Consider the following 18,328-nt stretch of genomic DNA (forward strand, 5'->3'; position numbering starts at 1 on the left):
GGCCTGGGCAGCAGAGTCAAGGGCCTGCCCTCTGGAGCTGGCTTTAAAGGGGCACTGATACCCAGGAAGGCCCAGCCCTGCCCTCAGGAGAGCAAAAGTGCTCAAAAGACAGAACTGCCAAAGCCTGAGGAGCGGGGAGGGAAAGGAGGAGATGGCTTGGGCAGTCTTGCAGGCTCCCTGGAGGAGGGGGCCTGGAGCAGGGCCCTGAAGCCATGGAAGATCTGGAACGGTAACAAGAATGAATTGACACGTGTCTCAGGAGTGCCAAGAAGGGAAGTCTGAGAGACAAGGAGAGAGTAGTGTAAGGGTCAGGGCAGGGCTGCCTCGCTGTGACCAGCATGAACCCACGTGGGCACTCAGATGAGGCTGATGCCAGTATCCAAGGAGCAGCTCAAACCAGCAGGACTCCCAACTGGGCACAGATTGGCGGGTGGCTAAGCCCTGCTCACTATGGGAGGAGGTCCTAAAAAGCTTCTGGACTCTGAGCCAATGAAGGCCATCTGCCATTTGGGCTTGGCACAGAGCTGCTATGCCCCTCGGGTTGGAGCTGGCCCATGAAGGCCTTGGGACAGGGCTTCCTTCCTCTCATGTTTTTGTTCAAGTTGATTAAACCTGAGGAATTTTTGCATCCAGGAACAGAGACCCACGTGCATTTCTGCGGGAGCCTGTGATTATCAAATCCTCAAAGGGCAAAGTGCTAAGCTTAGAAGAAGCTAACAGCAGGCCAGAAGGAATGGGGAAGGCCAGCAGCATCCCCAGAACCTCAGAAACATCCCCTCAAGGACTCCCAGATCTCCCAGAGAACCTCCAGAATCTCAGCAACATTTCTGAGTTTCAGTAATGCCATAAGAAGCCCTGCAACCTCAGTATTGCCCCCAAGAACCCCCAGACCTTCAGTAACACATCAGAACCACTGCAACACCTCAGGACACTCAAACTCTGGCAAATCAACCACAGATTGGAACAAGATGTTCAAAAGCCTGTGACCATTTGCAGAAAGGCCGGAGACCCCCGTTGCTCTCCACCCTCCCATCTCAGCCCTTGACTCTGAGTCCAGCAGCAAACCCAATAGTTTACAATACTCAAACCTCAGGTACACCCCCAACTTCCATAGCACGGAAGAGAACACGCAAGAGAGGCGTTCCAGGAGTGGGGGGATGGCCACTGTGCCCACTTGTGCAGCCCAGTCCCCTTGAGAGTCCATGAATAAGCAGCCAAGAGAGTCAGCCTCATGCGGGCCCGTGAGCTTGGGGTGTGCCCTCAGTGGCACAGCACACTCACACACACATCCAACTGCCCTTCGCACACACACGTGCTTAATTCTGGCACCAGACCAAGTCTGACTCCACACAGTGGGCTGGAAGGCAGTGTCGTTGGCTGCCGTGCTCACGGCAGGAAGAGTATGGGTGACTCTCCATCTCCTGTCTCTCTACCTCCTACCTCCCCTGCCATGTGAGAGGGTCAGAAGCACCATCTGATGTGCCCTTCCTGCAATTCTCATGCCCCCCTCACCAACAGCATCATCATAACATAAAGGATTTAGACCAGGCTGTTCTGGTATGAGGGTGGACACTGGTGAGGAGGAGGAGGGTAGCCGGCTGTGCCAGGGGAGCAGCATGTTCTTTCCCTCCCAGAGGGCTAGGCTAGTACTGACCTGGAGGAGGGAGGCAGATTTCAGCTCAGAACAAAGGTAGCCTTCTAGAGTAGTGAGGCCCCCATCAAGGGAGGCAATCAAGAAGAGGCTGTTAACATCAAGATGCAACAGAGGGCTTCCTGCCTTCGGAGGACTAGACACAAGGCCATGAAGATTCCCCAGCTATAAGAGCCCCACGTTCTCCGTTCGCAGCATGTTCCTCCCTGGGCTGGTCACCGTGGTGTGGCCTTGAGATGTAGGCTTTGTGCTGCCCTCCTTCCTCACTGAGGACATTGACTGCTGGGCAGATCCCCTGACTTCTCTCTCCTTGTTCCCTTGCTGACCACAGGACAGGGCTCTCCACCAACCTTTTGCCCACAGCCAGTCAGATCCAACTCAGACAGGACTCTGCGAATGTCTCCTGCCTTTTGGAGCTCCTGCTAGCCCCCCAGTGTCCCCTGAGGGCAGCCCACCCCAGGTCTCCAAACTTACTCATCAGAATTGCTCCAGCCCATCACTCTGCTCACTTCCTGCCCCTAGGCTCTGACTCCTGCTCACTTCCCACCGCACACCCCATGTGCCTTCTGGCTGTTCCCGACCTGATCCAATCCCACCTGGCCTCCCAGACTTGGCTCCAGCCTACCTCCAATCAAGCGCTCTCCTGACCTCTCCTTTCCTTGTCTCTTTCCTTTCCTTTATTGATCTCTCCCGGAAACTTGTCCCTCCAGGCAAGCAGGGTGCTCCCAACACGGGGCCTTCTCCTCTGAGCCCAGCACCAGCTGGGCTGGGATCCTAGAGGGGTGGCTGGTTGTGTGGTCTCGGCAGTTGGCCCTTAGCAGTGTCCCCAGCACCTGCTTTAAAAGGTGTTTGATCTGCTCCTCCCGGAAGGCAGCTCCCCGCTTCTCCAGTCTGGCTCTGCCCCTCCTCCTGCCCTCACAGACCTCCCGCCCTTGATTCCGGGATCAGAGGAACCCACCCCACCCCCATCTCCAGCTCAGGCACAGAGCAGGGGCTGGGGCCCCACACAACACACAGGGCGGCTTGTCTCCAGCGGTAGAGCCTCTCCACACCCCCAAACCATTTGCTCGAAACTTGATCTCCTTGGCCCTCAGAGTCACCTCAGTGGAGAAGCCTGCACAGGGCTTTGATGGCTGAGTTTCCCCAGATGTGGCCTTAGAGAAGCTGAGGAACCCCCTACTTACCTCCATTTGTCCCCATCCGTCACTCCCAGGGGGCCACTGCCTGATGAATTGCCAGAGGGGAACCACCAGCTCTGCTTTTAATAACCGGATCTGCATCCTGCTGCTGCCCAGCTGGGCTGAGGGCCCTGACCACGGCTAAGGGGAGTCATCACAGGGCTTCAGGGCTGGAATTCCAGGTATGATCTATTCCCGGGGGAAGTGAAAAAGGCCCCCTCGGAGCTTTCTCTTCTATTTCTCACTTCTCACAGACAGGCTGGGGTTCTGGAGTCCTGCTCTTCACCCCAAGTACATGCCTGCAACCTCCAACGCTGCAGGACAGTCGGCTGCATCCCCCCTCACCTGAGCACAGGCTCTCCCTACCCCTCCCTCCCCTTCCTAGAGGGGGTATCCTGCAGGGATGCAGACAAGACTGGGGAAGGAAATGTTGCTCAGAGGGTGCACCACCTAGGTGCTGTGGCAAGCAGGGCAGGGAGAGAGTAGATAAAGGCCGGGCCAAGAAGCGGGGCCCTAAATTCTCAGGAGAAGGGCCCTGGAGAGGCAGTCTCTTCCTTGAAGGAGAAAGGGAGTGCCATCTATAAAAAGGTGGGACCACAGGCTTTTGTATGTGAGATTGGCTTCCAATGATAGTAAAAGACCCTGGAAGAGAGAAGGACAATGCCAGAGCCAGGCCTGCCCAGGAGAGGCAGGGAGAGAGGGAGAGAGAGAGCAGCTCAAGCCGAGAAAGGGAAGCAGCCAGCCAGCTTGGATCTGATCACCATCTTGTCCGTGGAGAAGAGGATTTTTAGTTCCAAAGGGTTAAACCCACATAAAGAGAAAATTAACCTTTGGCACACTTTTAGGAATCCATTCCCAAGGAATGCCTGCGTGCATATATATGGAGACAAAATTCCCAAGGCCGTTTGTAATGGCAAAAATAATTGGCAACAACCCCAATATCCATCCATCAATGCTGATAAGTTGACACGCTGAAGTACTATTTTGCTGATAAAAAGAATGAGGTAATTCTCTGTGGACTGACGTGGCAGAACCTCCAAGACATATTGCCAAGTAACAGTAACCAAGAAAGCAAGTTGCTGAACAATACATAAATCGTGATCTCATTTTATGCTACTTTAACTAGGTAGACATATGTGTATGTATGTGTGTATACATAAAAAGTGAATCTGGCAGACACACAGCAAACTGTTCACAGTGGTCACACTTGGGGGAGGGGTGAATTTTGGAGAATGAAGGAGGATTTTTCACTTGTTTGAAATGCATATTTTAAAACTCATACTGCATGTGTAATTCTTTTTAAATAAGCCTGCTGTGAGTAAGGAGCTGTGAAGGCATCACTGAGCTGTGTGAAATTGATTCCGTCCCCAGCCCAATATTGCACACTTCCCAGTCTCCCTTGAAGCTAGATGTAGCCCTTAGACTAGGTATTGGCCAGTGACTTGGAAAAAGAGTGTTGAGCACAATTCCCAGGTTGTGTTCTTAAAAAGAGAGGTGTTCTCTTTACCCCCTCCTCCTCCTAGCTGGGTTAAAAACAGTTGTGATAGCTGGATCTCAGGCAGCCATCTTGGACTATGAGATAGAAGTCATGAGTTAAGTAGAATAGAGCAGTAAGTTACTGGCAAAGACAGAGCCTTAGCTAAGGCCAGATTATAAGGCTGAAGGAGACTCCTGCTGTACCCCAGACTCCAACACATCCAAAAGAAACTTAAGCCCAGAGAGGCCACATGATGTGCCAGGGTCAGTGACTGACCTAGGGGAAGTTTTGCCAGAGAATCCCCCCCACCACTACTCACACACACACGCACGCACGCACACACACACACACCTCACTGCTTTTCCCCCCAAGAACATTCCTTCCTAGAGCTTGGACTCCGTTTCATTCTATGGCTGGGAGACTCCTTCTGGGATTGAGGGAAGGCCCCAAGTGTTGATTAAGCCAAATTGCAGGATTGGGACACACCTCTCAATACTCTGTCTGATAACACAGCAGAACCCCTGCCTACTGCTGGGTCTGTCTGTCAATATCTGCCCCTGGCTTTTTTTTTTTTTTTTTTTTTTTGAGATGGAGTTTGGCTCTTGTTGCCCAGGCTGGAGTGCAATGGTGCTATCTCGGTCCACTGCAACCTCCGCCTCCTGGGTTCAAGCGATTCTCCTGCTTCAGCCTCCCGAGTAGCTCGGATTACAGGCATGCACCACCATGCCCGGCTGAATTTTTTTGTATTTTTAGTAGAGATGAGGTTTCTCCATGTTGGTCAGGCTGGTCTCAAACTCCTAACCTCAGGTGATCTGCCCACCTCGGCCTCCCAAAGTGCTGGGATTACAGGTATGAGCCACGGTGCTCGGCCCCTTTCTCTCTTTCTATCTTGTTGTCCTCTTGTCTGCCTTTCTGCCCCTGTCCATCAGTCTCTCTGCCTGTCCCTGGTATGCCACTCTCTGTTTCACCCTCTCTGTATCTGACTCAGTCTCCCTCCTTTCCTTCTGTCTCTCTCTACTTTCCTTCTGTCTCTCCTCCTCCTTCTTTCTCTGTCTGTGTTTTCTCTCTATCACTCTCTCTGTTGTTTCCTTTTTGTTTCTCTCTCCTGCTCTTTGTTTTGCTCCCCACTCCCCAGTCTGGCTGTGAAGTTTGTGTCTCTCCTCCTAAAGGTTTTAGGCAGTACCTTTTCTAAGCTAGCCCGGGCCATGCCTAAATCTCTGATCTTGGGCCTTGTCTTGTGCTGACTCGGTGCTGCCCCTGCCATCTCCTGCCCTCTTTCCCGCCTTACCTGCTCTGTCTGTCCCCAGTGCTGCAGGATGAGTGGCGCTGGTCTCGGGATCCGCAGAGTCTACAGGGCCCTGGGCTTGGACACCGTCTCAGGGGTTTGTGCCTTCAGAGCCTGGTGGAGCAGCCAAGCAACTGGGCACATGAAGGCAAAGGTCAGTGCTGCTGAGCAGTAAGGCTACCCTCTCCCTCCCGCCAGACCAGGAACTTTAGCCCCTTCAAGGTAAGTCTGGCAGAGTGGAGCTGTCAGGGCAAGCCCAGGGATCACTGATGTTGCCCTAGCTCCCCTCCTCCAGCTCCTGCTCAGCTGGAGGTCAGAGCAAAAGGACTTGAGGGATGACCCAAGACTTTCCTGACAGTGCTTGGTGCTGGAGCCCGGAGCAGGAGGCCAAGAGAGGAAAGGAGTGCCATCCGATGGCACTGGCGTGGCAGACAGGATCACAGTTACTACTCATGGCAGAAAGCTTCAAAGTAGCCAGGCCCCTCGGTGGAAGGAAGAGACGAGGCTTCTAATTTTGTCTTTACTACTTACTAGCTGAGTGACCACAAATGCAGCCTGTTGGAACTCAGAAAATAACACCCCAAAATGAAAGCCTCAGAAGCAAAAGTGACCTTCTATTCTAGCCTTCTAGCCTTCTCCTGCCCTCCTGTGTCCGTCCCCCAAGGACGGACGTAGAAAAGAGAATCCCTCCTCCTCAAGGCGTGTTATAGAAATCAAAACCCCTTTTCCCCAAAGCTAGCCATAAAGCCTACAAACTCTAACTTTCCCCAATTTCTGTGTAAAAACTGGCCACAAATAAATTCTCAGGCCTAGGTGGGGCATGGTGGCTCACACCTATAATCCCAGCACTTTGGGAGGCCGAGTCGGGTGTATGATTTGAGGTCAGGAGTTCAAGACCAGCATGGCCGACATGATGAAACCCCGTCTCTATTAAAAATACAAAAATTAGCCAGGCGGTAGTGGTGCACACTTGTAATCCCAGCTACTTGGGAGGCTGAGGCAGGAGAATTGCTTCAACCTGGAAGATGGAGGTTACAGTGAGCCGAGAACGCTCTACTGCACACCAGTCTGGGCGAGAGAGTGAGACTCTGTTTCTAAAAAAAAAAAAACAAAAAAAATTCTCAGGCCTACCTTGTTTGATTGTAGGTAGACATCCATTGCAGAAAGTCCTGCCCCATACCCACACCCAGAAGGAAGAAATGCATGCTCAGAGGGGCCAGGAAGAAATCCAGACAGACAGGCCTTGCTGGGTGTCCCCACTCGGTCTGTTCACATTCGATCATTGCCCTTTTTGTCCAGTCATATCGCTACACAGCTGTCCATGTGTCCTTGAAACTCAGCATAAAAGGGGACAATTTTCCCTGTATCTCTGGGTCCTCGTTCTGAAGGCTCCTGTGTACATGTTAATAAGGTGTACACCTTTCCTCCTATTCACCTGCCTCTTGTTGGTGATTTCTAGCCAACCTTCAGAGGGCGGTGGGGAAGCTTTCCCCTGGCCGCTGCAGGCCCCTCCGTGTTCGGGGTTCCAGTTTTCCCATTTGTGCGACAGAGGGAGACTGGCTGCCATCCTTCCCTTTGCTGGTCTGAGCCTGTGATCCTGTCGCCCTGTGGGCCTCTGGCACTGTGGACTTGAAGGGAAGGGAGTGGGAGGTGGGCCTGGGGTGACGTACCCCTGCGGGGGAAGGGAGGCTGCTGCAGGGGGCTGGGTGCTGAAGGCCCAGGGTGGAGCAGTGATGATCGCATGATCGCATAATCGCAGTGGCCCAGGAGTCAGGAGATCAGAGGTCTATCCCTTCACTAGCCACGTGCTCTCTCTGCACCTCGGATTCTGCGCCTGTGGAAGGAGATGAGTCCCAGCCCCAGATCCTTGGCTCCAGAGAACTCATGGGCTCCCTGCTTGCCAGGATTCAGCTCTGCCTAGAGGAAGGAAGTAAAGTGGGGGTGGGGAGGGAGTTGGAGGTGGATCGTTGAAGATAGGGGTCTCAGAGCCCTCAGGGGCCATGGGGGTGTGTCAGCGGGGGAGGTTGAAAGGAGCCATTGTGGGAAGCAGGAAGGGGGCCCTCTGGGGTGGGCTAATTATAGGCCCTGGCTCTTCCAAACAAAGCCAGCGGCCTCTGAGTGGCCATTCTTTGGGGGAAGAAAGAAGACTGGAGGGCCCCATTAAGGTCTTTCACGCTGGGACTTTGGAAGGTGGCTTGGAAGTTTGCCTTCCAAGGCTGCTCCCTTCCTGCCTCCCTCCACTCACCCCAGCCCACATCCCTTACCCCTTCTTGACCCCCTCTGGGGAACCAGGCCCTGCCCCCCAGAGACAGTCTCACCTGGAGTTTAAACTTTTTGAAAACCGTGGGAGGCTGAGTCAGGGAGGCAGCCAGGAGTAGAGAGAACCCTGGGAAGGGAGGAGGGATCTGGTGCTGCCCTGCGGGCCTGGGCTCAGTTTCTTCCTCTGTAAAATGGGCGTGCCATCCAGCCCTGACTTGCTGAAATTCACTGACGTTTCCAGATTTCTACATAGAACTGAGGCCAGACCCAGAGATGCCTGAGCATCAGGGTTTCTGCCTCCTGTCCTGCTTACTACCCTCCAACACTGGTACCCTCCCTCCTCACCACCTGCTTGCCCACTGAGGCACCAGGTTGCATCTCTGAGTCTAAATTTGACTCAAAAGCCCAAATGGTCTTTGCTTGTCACAGATGGAATCCAAATGAAATAGCCAAAAGAACTCTTATTCCTTTCTGCATAAGTAGAAGCTGGGTTGAATTCCTTCATCACTTCATTCATTCATGCATTCATTCATTTATTCATCCATAATGCTTTAACCATTTCCCAGGCACCTATCCCTCGCCCAGCGTGGGCACACAAACATGATCCCTGAAACAACATTCAGGGCAATGAATGACTTGTGTGGGCAAGTCATCATTTGAGACAGGAGAGGAAAATGCAAAATGGGATGGAGGAGGGAGTCACTAACCCGGGTCACAGGGGAGGAGGCTTTTAGCCAGTCTGCAGGATGAGTAGGGCTGCCGTCGGGTGGAGCTGGGCAGTTTGGGTAGTGGAAATCACACCAGCAAGGGTAGGGAGGTGAGAAAGGGCAGACCTGGCCTGGAGCAAAAGGGAACCTTCCCCAGGACATTATGTTAAGTGAAATAAGCCATTTGTGAAAAGACAAATACTGTAAGATTCCAATTCTATGAAGCACTGAGTATTCAAATTCGCAGAGACGGAAAGTAGAATGGTGGTTGCCAGGAGCTGGGGGGAGGTGGAAGAAGTTGTTGTTTAATGGGTGTAGAGTTTCAGTTTTGCAAGATGAAAAGAGTTCTGGAGATTGGTTGCACAACAATGTAAATTTATTTAACACCACTGAGCTGCACATTTCAAAGTGGTTAGGATGGTACATTTTATGTTATGTGTATTTGACTACAATTTTTTTTAAAAAGTAACCGTACGCACACACCAAAAAAAAGTACCTTCCCCAGAGATAATGGGGGAGGGGAGGCAAGAAATAGGAGTGGGCGTGGACATTAGGTGGTGGAGGATCCTAAAACCTTGCTAAGGCCAACAGAGCCACCTCAGATTCTGTGTAGAAAGTTGGAGGGAGGTTAGCCGGGTGTGGTGGCGCATGCCTGTAATCCCAGCTACTGAAGAAGGCTGAGGCAGGAGAATCGCTTGAACCCGGGAGGCAGAGGTTGCAGTGAGCCGAGATCTCGCCACTGCACTCCAGCCTGGGCAACAGGAGCAAAACTCGATCTCAACAAAAAAAGAAAGAAAGAAAGAAAGAAAGAAAGTTGGAGGGAGGGAAAGAAGGGAGAACAAGGGGTATGAGGGAAGTATTGAAGGGACTCGGGATAAACCGGCGTGATTCTGAGCGTGGGCCCTGCTTGCAGGGGATGGGGCCAGGATACATGCACAAAGGTTGGCCCTAGGGCAGAAGCAACTGGACTCCTATCTTGTAACATTTCTGCGGGTCACTTCAAATATGCAAGGGAAGAGAGCTGCTATTACTGAGTCACTAAGCTCCAAGACCTCAGACCTGGCAGAGGCACACCACCGCCTCCAGACCCACACTGGTTGGCCATGCCCAGCCGCTGAGGCAAAGGTTTCCAGGTAGTCTCTGCCACCTACCCTCTCCCCAAAATGGCCATACTGTGGTCTTTCCCGACATGAATTATAGAATTTCAGACTATCAGAGCTGAGAGATGACTTATCTGCCCCACTACCCCAATCATACAGATGGGCATACTGACACCCAAACAGAAGGGATCTCCTGAATTTCACTTACAAGTCAGGCAACTAGAACTCTTTGCCTCAGCTTCTCCCTGGGGGATCTGAAGAAACTGAATTTTAATCATTGCAGAGGAAGCCTGCTGTATACATTGGGACCTGTAGCTGGGCTGGCCAATACCACTTTTTTTTTTTTTTTTTTTTCCGAGATGGAGTTTCGCTCTTGTTGCCAGGCTGGAGTGCAGTGGTGCAGTCTTGGCTCACTGCAACCTCTGCCTCCCGGGTTCAAGTGATTCTCCTGCCTCAGCCTCCCAAGTAGCTGGGATTACAGGCATGTGCCACCACGCCCGGCTAACTTTTTGTATTTAGTAGAGACGGGGTTTCACCATGTTGGTCAGGCTGGTCTTGAACTCCTGACCTCAGGTGATCCATCCACCTCGGCCTCCCAAAGTGCTGGGATTACAGATGTGAGCCACCACACCTGGCCAATACCACTTTTAGACTTGGTATCTTTTACTTTATGAAAATGATGCATTTCAGTCAATGTAACTTCAAGTGAGCTTTTTTTTGAATGAAATCAATGCTGTCTATAAATGTTCTCTTTAGACTCAGAACTGTACTACAGTTTTAGGGTACAGAATTCCCTGTTCTCTAATATAATACATTTAAATCTTTGAGCCAGTCCCAGGATATGTTTAATAGGGGTAAGTGTAGATAGAATTCTGAGGTTCAGATCTCAACAGCTACTCACTAGCCATGTGATCTTGGATGAATTTCCTGACATTCTCTCAGCCTTGGATTCTTCATTTGTAAAAGGGGGAATAATTATATCTACTCACAGAGCCATCTAGAGTGCCTGGTATCCAGTGGCTGCTCAACAAAGAGTTGAGGCTGATGATGATGATATTGGGTAATGATGATGGTGATGGGGGTAATAATGATGGTGATGTAGGTAATGATGGTGATGTTGGTGATGATGCTGCTGCTGGCGATGGTGGTGGTGGTGACTGTGATGATGGTGGTTATAGTGATGGTGGTGGTGACAGTAGTGGTGGTGATGGTGATGGTGGTGATGATGGTGGTGATGACTGTGCTGGTGGTGGTAGTGACAGTAGTGGTGGAGGTGATCGTGATGGTGGTGATGGTGATAATGGTGATGACAGTGATGGTGGTGATGATGGTGATGGTGGTGGTGGCTGTGGTGATTGTGGTAATGGAGGTGGTGGTGATGATGGTGAATGTGGTGGTGGTGGTGGTGGTGATGATGGTGGTGGTAGTGGTGATAGAGGTGGTGGTGATGATGGTCGTGATGACTGTGCTGGTGGTGGTGGTGATGGTGGTGGTGGTGGTGATAGAGGTGGTGGTGATGATAGTGATGATGGTGGTGATGACTGTGCTGGTGGTGGTGGTGGTGATGACAGTAGTGGTGGTGATCGTGATGGTGGTGGTGGTGATAATGGTGATGACAGTGAAGGTGGTGGTGATGATGGTGATGGTGGTGATGATGGTGATGGTGGTGGTGACTGTTGTGGTGGTGGTGATAGAGGTGGTGGTCATGATGGTGACGGTGGTGGTGCTGGTGGTGGTGGTGACAGTAGTGGTGGTGGTGATCGTGATGGTGGTGGTGGTGATAATGGTGATGACAGTGATGGTGGTGGTGATGATGGTGATGGTGGTGGTGACTGTGGTGGTGGTGGTGGTGATGATGGTGGTGGTGGTGGTGATAGAGGTGGTGGTGATGATGGTGATGGTGGTGATGGAGGTGGTGATAATGGTGATGACAGTGATGGTGGTGATGACGGTGATGGTGGTGGTGGCTGTGGTGATGGTGGTGATGGAGGTGGTGGTGATGATGGTGGCTGTGGTGGTGGTGGTGATGATGGTGGTGGTGGTGGTGATAGAGGTGGTGGTGATGATGGTGATGGTGGTGGTGACTGTGGTGGTGGTGGTGATGATGGTGGTGGTGGTGGTGACTGTGGTGGTGGTGGTGATGATGGTGGTGGTGGTGGTGATGGAGGTGGTGGTGATGATGGTGGTGGTGATGGTGATAGTGGTGGTGACTGTGGTGGTGGTGGTGATGATGGTGGTGATGATGGTGATGGTGGTGATGATGGTGGTGGTGGTGGTGATGATGGTGGTGATGATGGTGATGGTGGTGGTGACTATGGTGGTGGTGACAGTAGTGATGATGGTGATGGTGGTGGTGGTGATGGTAGAGATAGTTCTTACTGAGGGGGAGTCCTGAATCTCCCATCTCCCATTGGGTAACACCAAGACCCAGAGTCAGGGAGAGTGGATTCCAGCTTGATAACTCTTTGATGTAAGAGGCTCTGGGCTGTCTGCAAAGTGAAGCTGTAACTCACATTGTGAGTCTTGATTAAGAAGGTAAACTAGGCTGGGTGCGGTGGCTCACGCCTGTAATCCTAACCCTTTGGGAGGCCAAGGCAGGTGGATCACTTGAGGTCAGGAGTTCGAGACCAGCCTGCCCAACATGGTGAAACCCTGCCTCCACTAAACATACAAAAACTAGCTGGGCATGGTGGCGCATGCCTGTAGTCCCAGCTACTTGGGAGGCTGATGCAGGAGAATGGCTTGAACCCGGGAGGCAGAGGTTGCAGTGAGCCAATATCCTGCCACTGCACTCCAGCCTGGGTGACAAAGTAAGACTCCATCTCAAAAAAAAAAAAAGGTAAACTAAGGGCTTGCTCCCTGAGAATAGACACTGTCTCCCTTCCCTTGAGACTCCCCTACACCCCAAGTCAAGAACTCTTGAGAAAGAATAGGCATATGAACAGGCTCTCCCAGAATGGGAAGTTCTGGATACCACATAGCCATGAGCTCCCCACACCAGAATCTTCATCCTTGTCCCTGCTCTAATTTTTTCCATAGAACTTAACATCTTCTAGCATACATTATAATTTACTTATTTTCCATATTTAGTGTTTACTTTTGTCTGTCTCTACCCACCTCCCCCACTAGAAGATAAGCTTCAGAGGGCTGGAGTTATTGTTTGGCTCACTGCTGGATTCCAAATGCCTTAAATAGTATCTGGCACACAGTAGGTGTTCAAGAAATATTTGTTGAAGGAACAAACGCTGAAAGGAAGGGATCGATGGAACAAAACTTCCCCGGGTCAGGCCCAGCTTCCTGCCTTGTTACCTGGTTTCTCCTCAAACAAACAGAGGTGGGTGGGGAGTGTCCCTGAGCACCCAGCCTGCAGGCTTTCAGACTGGGTCCAGGCTGGGCTGTGGGTGAGAGGGTGCAGTGCTCAGCCTGGCAGTTGGTCTCTCAGTGGCCATGGCATTCAGGGGGCCTGAACCCTGGGTCTCTGCATCCCTGCTGAGCCAGAGGCTGAGGGCCGAGGAGAAGACGCTGGATCTGGAGTTCGAAGTTTTGAGCGTGGGGTTTAATGAGGCGGGTAGATACGCCCTGAGACTGTCAGCAGAGAACCCCCTGCAGGTGGGCTCTGGGGCTGGGGTGCAGTTGCAAGTGAATGATGGGGACCCCTTCCCTGCCTGCTCTGCTATCACTGATGTCATTGAGCAGCAGGAGCCTGGCCAGAGCCTCACCCTCACCAGGAGCAAGTTTATCTTTACTTTGCCCAAAGGTATGAAGTAGGGGTGGGGTTTGGGGGAGAGAAAGACCCTGGAACTCCTGCCTGAGTCCCTTTCTGGGACCCCAGAGAGCCTCAGGAGAACTGGGAGGGCGGGGTCAGAGCTCCAGACTGCATCCCAAAGCTCTGCCAGTGTGACCTTGGGCAAATTCTGGGCCTTTGTAACCCGTGCCTCCTTCAGTGTGGCATGGGGACACTGGTGCCTGTCACGCAAGGTCAGGTGAGAAGGAAATAGAAGGGCAGATGAGAGATGGCTTTCTAAATGTAAAAGTGCTGAGCACACAGGGGGTTTGGGGGCCAGTCCTGAGCAGTGGACATTACACCGAGTAATATTATACTCAGCCCTGTGTGCCTGTCCCTGAGCCCCACTAGATTGTGGGTATGTTGGGGTGGACAGAAATGAGGGGACCTGGGCCCTGCCTTCTGGAACTTCCAGAGCAGGTGGAGAGGAAGGAACTCCAAGCAGAGAAAAGTAAAGTGAGCTGGAATGAGAAGGAAATCCATGCCTAGACTAAGGCCACCCTGGCAGGCTGCCTGGAGGAGTAGGCATGTGAGGGAACAGGGAAACCAAGTCCCAGACTTTAAATGGCTATAAATCAGGGGCAGGCTGAACTTTTCCCCAGTCTAGGAGTCTATGGTGGTGGCAGGACCTAGGATCATCCCACAAGCTAAGCCCTCCCTTCCTCACCCCTGCCCGGTGGGCTTGGATTGGGCATCAGCAAAAGGAGGGAGCCATGGGTGGGGCCTAGGAGGGAGTCGCCTACCAGGGAAATCTTAGCCAAGACTGCTTGGCTTTGACTCAAAGTCTGGGCAGCCCAGGTTTCCCCAGGGCCCTGCCTGTCCTCCTAGTCACCTGGCAGATGCAGAGAAACCTGAGACCATCTCTAAGCCCCGTGTTCCCTCATCCAGGTTTCTGCAAGAATGACGGGCAGCATGATGCTCAGCTGCATGTGGAGGCACTGAGGCTGGATGAACCCTTGGGACGGGCAGCCCAGCGGGTGGGTGAGGCCATCTTCCCCATCTACCCGAGGCCGGACCAACCCCGCATGAACCCAAAGGCTCAGGATCACGAGGACCTGTACCGCTACTGTGGCAACCTGGCTCTGCTCCGGGCTAGCACGGACCCCACAGCCCGACACTGTGGGAGCCTGGCCTACAGTGTGGCCTTCCACGTCCACCGGGGCCCTCAGCCTCCAGTCTTAGACAGCCCTCCCGGGGCTGGCCAGCCAGAACTGATGTCACCATGCCCAGAGCCCCAGCTCCCCATACTGCAGGTGGGTGCTTCCCTGGTCCCAGTTCAGGTTCTGGGCTCAGCAGGCACAAGACCCAGCCTCCCTGATAAGCCAGGCTACCCCCTGTCCTGAGCTGAGCTGAGCAGAGCAGCAGAGCTCCCAAGGCTGCCATGTTCAGTCTGAGGAACGTGCAGTCTGAGGATGGACATGGGAGTCCCAGTTACAACGGGCAGACAGAAAATGGGGCAAAGGCCACACACAGCAGGGAGCCAACCGAGTGGGGTTTCTTTTGCCCTGTGGGTTAGTGTCCCCTGAGACCCTTCAGTTCCCAACCTCATTCTCACCAGATTTTGTGGGAGGCCCCGAGTGACCAGGAGACAGAAGCCTCCTCTGTGTGCCCACCCTCAAGCCCATCTAGCATCCACCCTGACCAGGAGGGGCTCAACCCCAACCCAGGACCCAGGTGAGAGAGTCTAGTCCTTATCCGAAATATAGGAGGCTTCTCCCCTATGACCATGTTCTGTGACCAGACAGCATGTCTAGTAGGCCTCACGCCAGCACAGATAGAAGCTGGTAGAGCAAGTAGTAGCCCATTTGACAGGTGGAGAAACAGGCCCAAGGTATGCTTGATGCCATTTAATGTCAACAACATTTCCTGGAAACCTTAGTGTATAATAGTGCACAGAATCCAAAAGTGACAGCACCTAAGCTCAGGGTGTCGCCTGGCTTGAAGACAGTTGGGTATAGTGAGGGTGTCATCCATGGTCCTGTAGGGCATGCCTGGCAGGAGAGTTCTGGTGAGGGAGTGTACATGTCAGATTTTGGTGCCTAGGAACGGCTTCTTGGAAGAGGGTTTATTTGAGGTGAATCTTCCCATTCATTCCTTCATTTACCCTTTTATCCATTCATTCATCCATCAGACATTTGTTAAATGCTAACTCCGCCGACTGCCTGCCAGGTGGGTAAGACTTAGGGATAGCAATCCTGGGCTTTGGGGAGGGTATTCCAGGAGGAGGGACCACGATACACTTGCTAAGAAGAAGGGAGAGGTTCCGCTGGCAGTAGAAGATGAGCTGAGGTTGGAGCCAGAAGTTGACAACCAAAGGCTCTTGGCCCATCTGCGGTGCTTCTCTCCCTGCAGTGCATTGGTCTGGTGCTGAAGTGGATCCCAGGTGGTGGACTGTCAGGCTGGGAGAGGGCCTGGGGATGGGAGAAAGTGGAGGGAGTCGAGGGCACCAGGAAGAGCAGAGGTGGATGTTCATTTCAGGAGGCAGTGGGGAACACCAGAGGGGTTTGTGCAGGGTTTGTGCGGGAGAAAGACCAGATCTGAGCTGTGGTTTAGGCTAAGTGATAGGGCAGCATGTACCAGGATAACTACGAGGATGACCAAGGACGCAGGGACCCAGGGACCAGCTTCTCTTGCCCAGTCACTCAGCCTGTTGACATGGCCCACTATGGCCTCTGTCCATTAATTCATTCATCAGTCAATCAACACATACTTTTGACCACTTCCTGCACACCCAGCTCTGTGCTGAGTGCTGAGCTTGTAAAATAAAATGCATGTCACCTGCATTCCTAGGTGACATTCTGTTCCCTTAGACTGCAAGCTCCCTGACTTCAGGGCCTGGTGTCCTACAGTTTGTCACAGGACTAGGCACACAAAAGCTGTGAACTCGGGAGAGGCTGTCCCCTGCTCTCCAGGTCCCAGAGTGCCCTGGCCACCTGAGCCACAGGCCACGTGGACGATGCTCTTCAGGCTGCAGTTCTGAATGTGTGCGAGGGAGGGGAAAGGGGACTGGCGAGATGGCTGAGTCGAACTCGGCAGCTCTAATTTCTGTTATTTAAAGCCATCATCTCCCCACCATGCTCCCTCTTAAAGTGTCAGATGTCTGCTTCTGCCAAGACAAGAAAATGGCTTTCAAGGGAGAGGAAAATCGCTTCCCTGGGGGAGAGTGGGGGGAGAGTCAGCAATCATAACCCTGACGACAGGGCCAGGAAGCACAAGGGAGCAGACAATGAAGACAGGTCCTTCAGAGAATACAGGGGCTGTTTCAGCTCCAGATAACTCGCTCTAGCAGTTCAGGCTAAGGAAGGCAGGCACCTTTCTGGTGCTGCTACTTGAAGGCTCAAAGGCACAGCTGGAAGGACAGCAGCAAGAGTGGGCTGTCAGCGAGCAATATTCAGATCAAAGCTACGGATGGATTTCTGGCTCCAGATGCAAATGTCTAGGCTCAAGGTCACCTCTTCCAGGAAGCCTTCCCAGCATTGATTTTATCCCTCCCAAGTTATCCTCAGTCCTGACTGTGATCAGGCATTTCAACAGTTGAATCTATTCAATTCAGAACTTGGTTGTAGGCTCACAAGTTGTTCTCCAGTTTGTGTAGTGTGTGGCACTGGTGTTTTTGTTTGTTTGTTTGTTTGTTTTCACCAGAACTGATGATGGTCATGGGGGGCAGTGGAGCAGGGGCAGGAGAGCAGGATGAGCAGGAATGCAATAATCAAGATGATCCAGAATGAGAAGGAAGCAGAAGACAAGGCTCAGTGTGAGACCAGGGTCAGGGCTCAGCAAACTTCCACGACTGGCTTTGAATCAGAATCATTTTGCTTCTCAGCCACGGCCCATGGGTTACACAGCCTTAAATGGCCCTGCCAATGCTGGTCACAGCATTCTCTAGTCCTGGAGACTCGGGAACTAAAACAATCAATTCCCCTGAGCAATAAAATTATGGACAGTGAACACCTTCGCTTCTCCAGTCCCCAAGCTTCCTGCTCTGTGTGGGTGGGGAGGTGATGGTGGGAGGGACTGTCCTCCATGAATATTTCCAGCATGCACAATCACAGGCTCCAAGATAGAGGTCACTCCCTGAGCCCTTGACCCAAGGATGGGGATGCTGGGAGCATGCAGGCAGGGGCTGCAGAGGGAATTTACCCACCTGGAGGGCTATTTCCAGGTTCCTGCCAGCCAGAGCAGCAGCCCTCCCCAGAGGCTCAGGGTGCTTCCTTTCTGGGTAGAGCTCCACTAGACTCGTCCCACCCCCTCAGCGCTGCCTCCTGTCGCCTCTTGGCAGGTTTGAGACCATAGAGCTATGCCACTCCAGCTCCCAGAGCCTCTCCTTCCCCGGGGTAAGGGGGAGTTCATCAGACCAGATGAGGGTGGCCTGTTCGGTGCTGGACAGAGCACCCCGGGGTGAGGAAAGCAGCAAGGTGCAACCCAAAGCCGGCAAAAAGGCCATCAGATGTGACTCGGCTGGACATTTTTAGGGGAAAATGATGACTCTTGGAGGGCTGGGAAGGGCCGGGGAGACCACAACAGCTGTGGGCCTGGGGCTGGGCTCTCAGAGGCCACAACGCTTCTGGTACCTCACTGCCCTCTCCAAGAGATCCCTGAAAGTCTACTGACAGTCTCCCACTGGCATAGCTGTTCAAGAGGGAAACTGGAAATTCCCAGAGATATAATTTCTGGAAACGCAAATTTTAAGGTTCCTTGTTTGTAGCTCTGGGAGCCATCCTGGGGGCTCCCTCGCTAGAAGGCCGGGAACTCCCTCCCACACAGCTCTGAGCTCTGGAAGGAGAAGGAGGGGTGCACTGGGCTCCCTCCCCCAGCATTTACCTCTTCCCAACAATCGCAGTTTTGTTTCATAGAAACGATTTCGTTTCCCAGGAGCCTTTTAAATGA

At 52.7% G+C, this 18,328-nt stretch overlaps 1 protein-coding gene across 5 annotated transcripts in view; it reads right to left on the minus strand.

Annotated features, from left to right (window-relative positions):
- STRA6 (signaling receptor and transporter of retinol STRA6) overlaps nucleotides 1-5,692 on the minus strand; it is a 32,760-nt gene extending 27,068 nt beyond the window's left edge. Inside the window, exon 1 of one of the 5 annotated variants that reach the window (XM_009429520.5) lies at nucleotides 5,595-5,692. Coding sequence is in view for 1 of the 5 variants with exons in the window: in XM_009429524.4 (XP_009427799.2) it covers nucleotides 2,836-2,931 (96 nt within the window). In the remaining 4 variants the exon portion in view is untranslated. Of the gene's footprint in view, nucleotides 1-1,174; nucleotides 1,193-2,276; nucleotides 2,467-2,835; nucleotides 2,995-5,594 lie in introns of those variants that run through there. The other 4 variants (XM_016927184.4, XM_009429524.4, XM_510665.8 and 1 more) reach the window with 4 other exon arrangements.
- Nucleotides 5,693-18,328: the final 12,636 nt, after the last annotated feature.

The sequence above is a fragment of the Pan troglodytes genome, chromosome 16, assembly GCF_028858775.2.
Source record: "Pan troglodytes isolate AG18354 chromosome 16, NHGRI_mPanTro3-v2.0_pri, whole genome shotgun sequence".
Classification (NCBI taxonomy): domain Eukaryota; kingdom Metazoa; phylum Chordata; class Mammalia; order Primates; family Hominidae; genus Pan; species Pan troglodytes.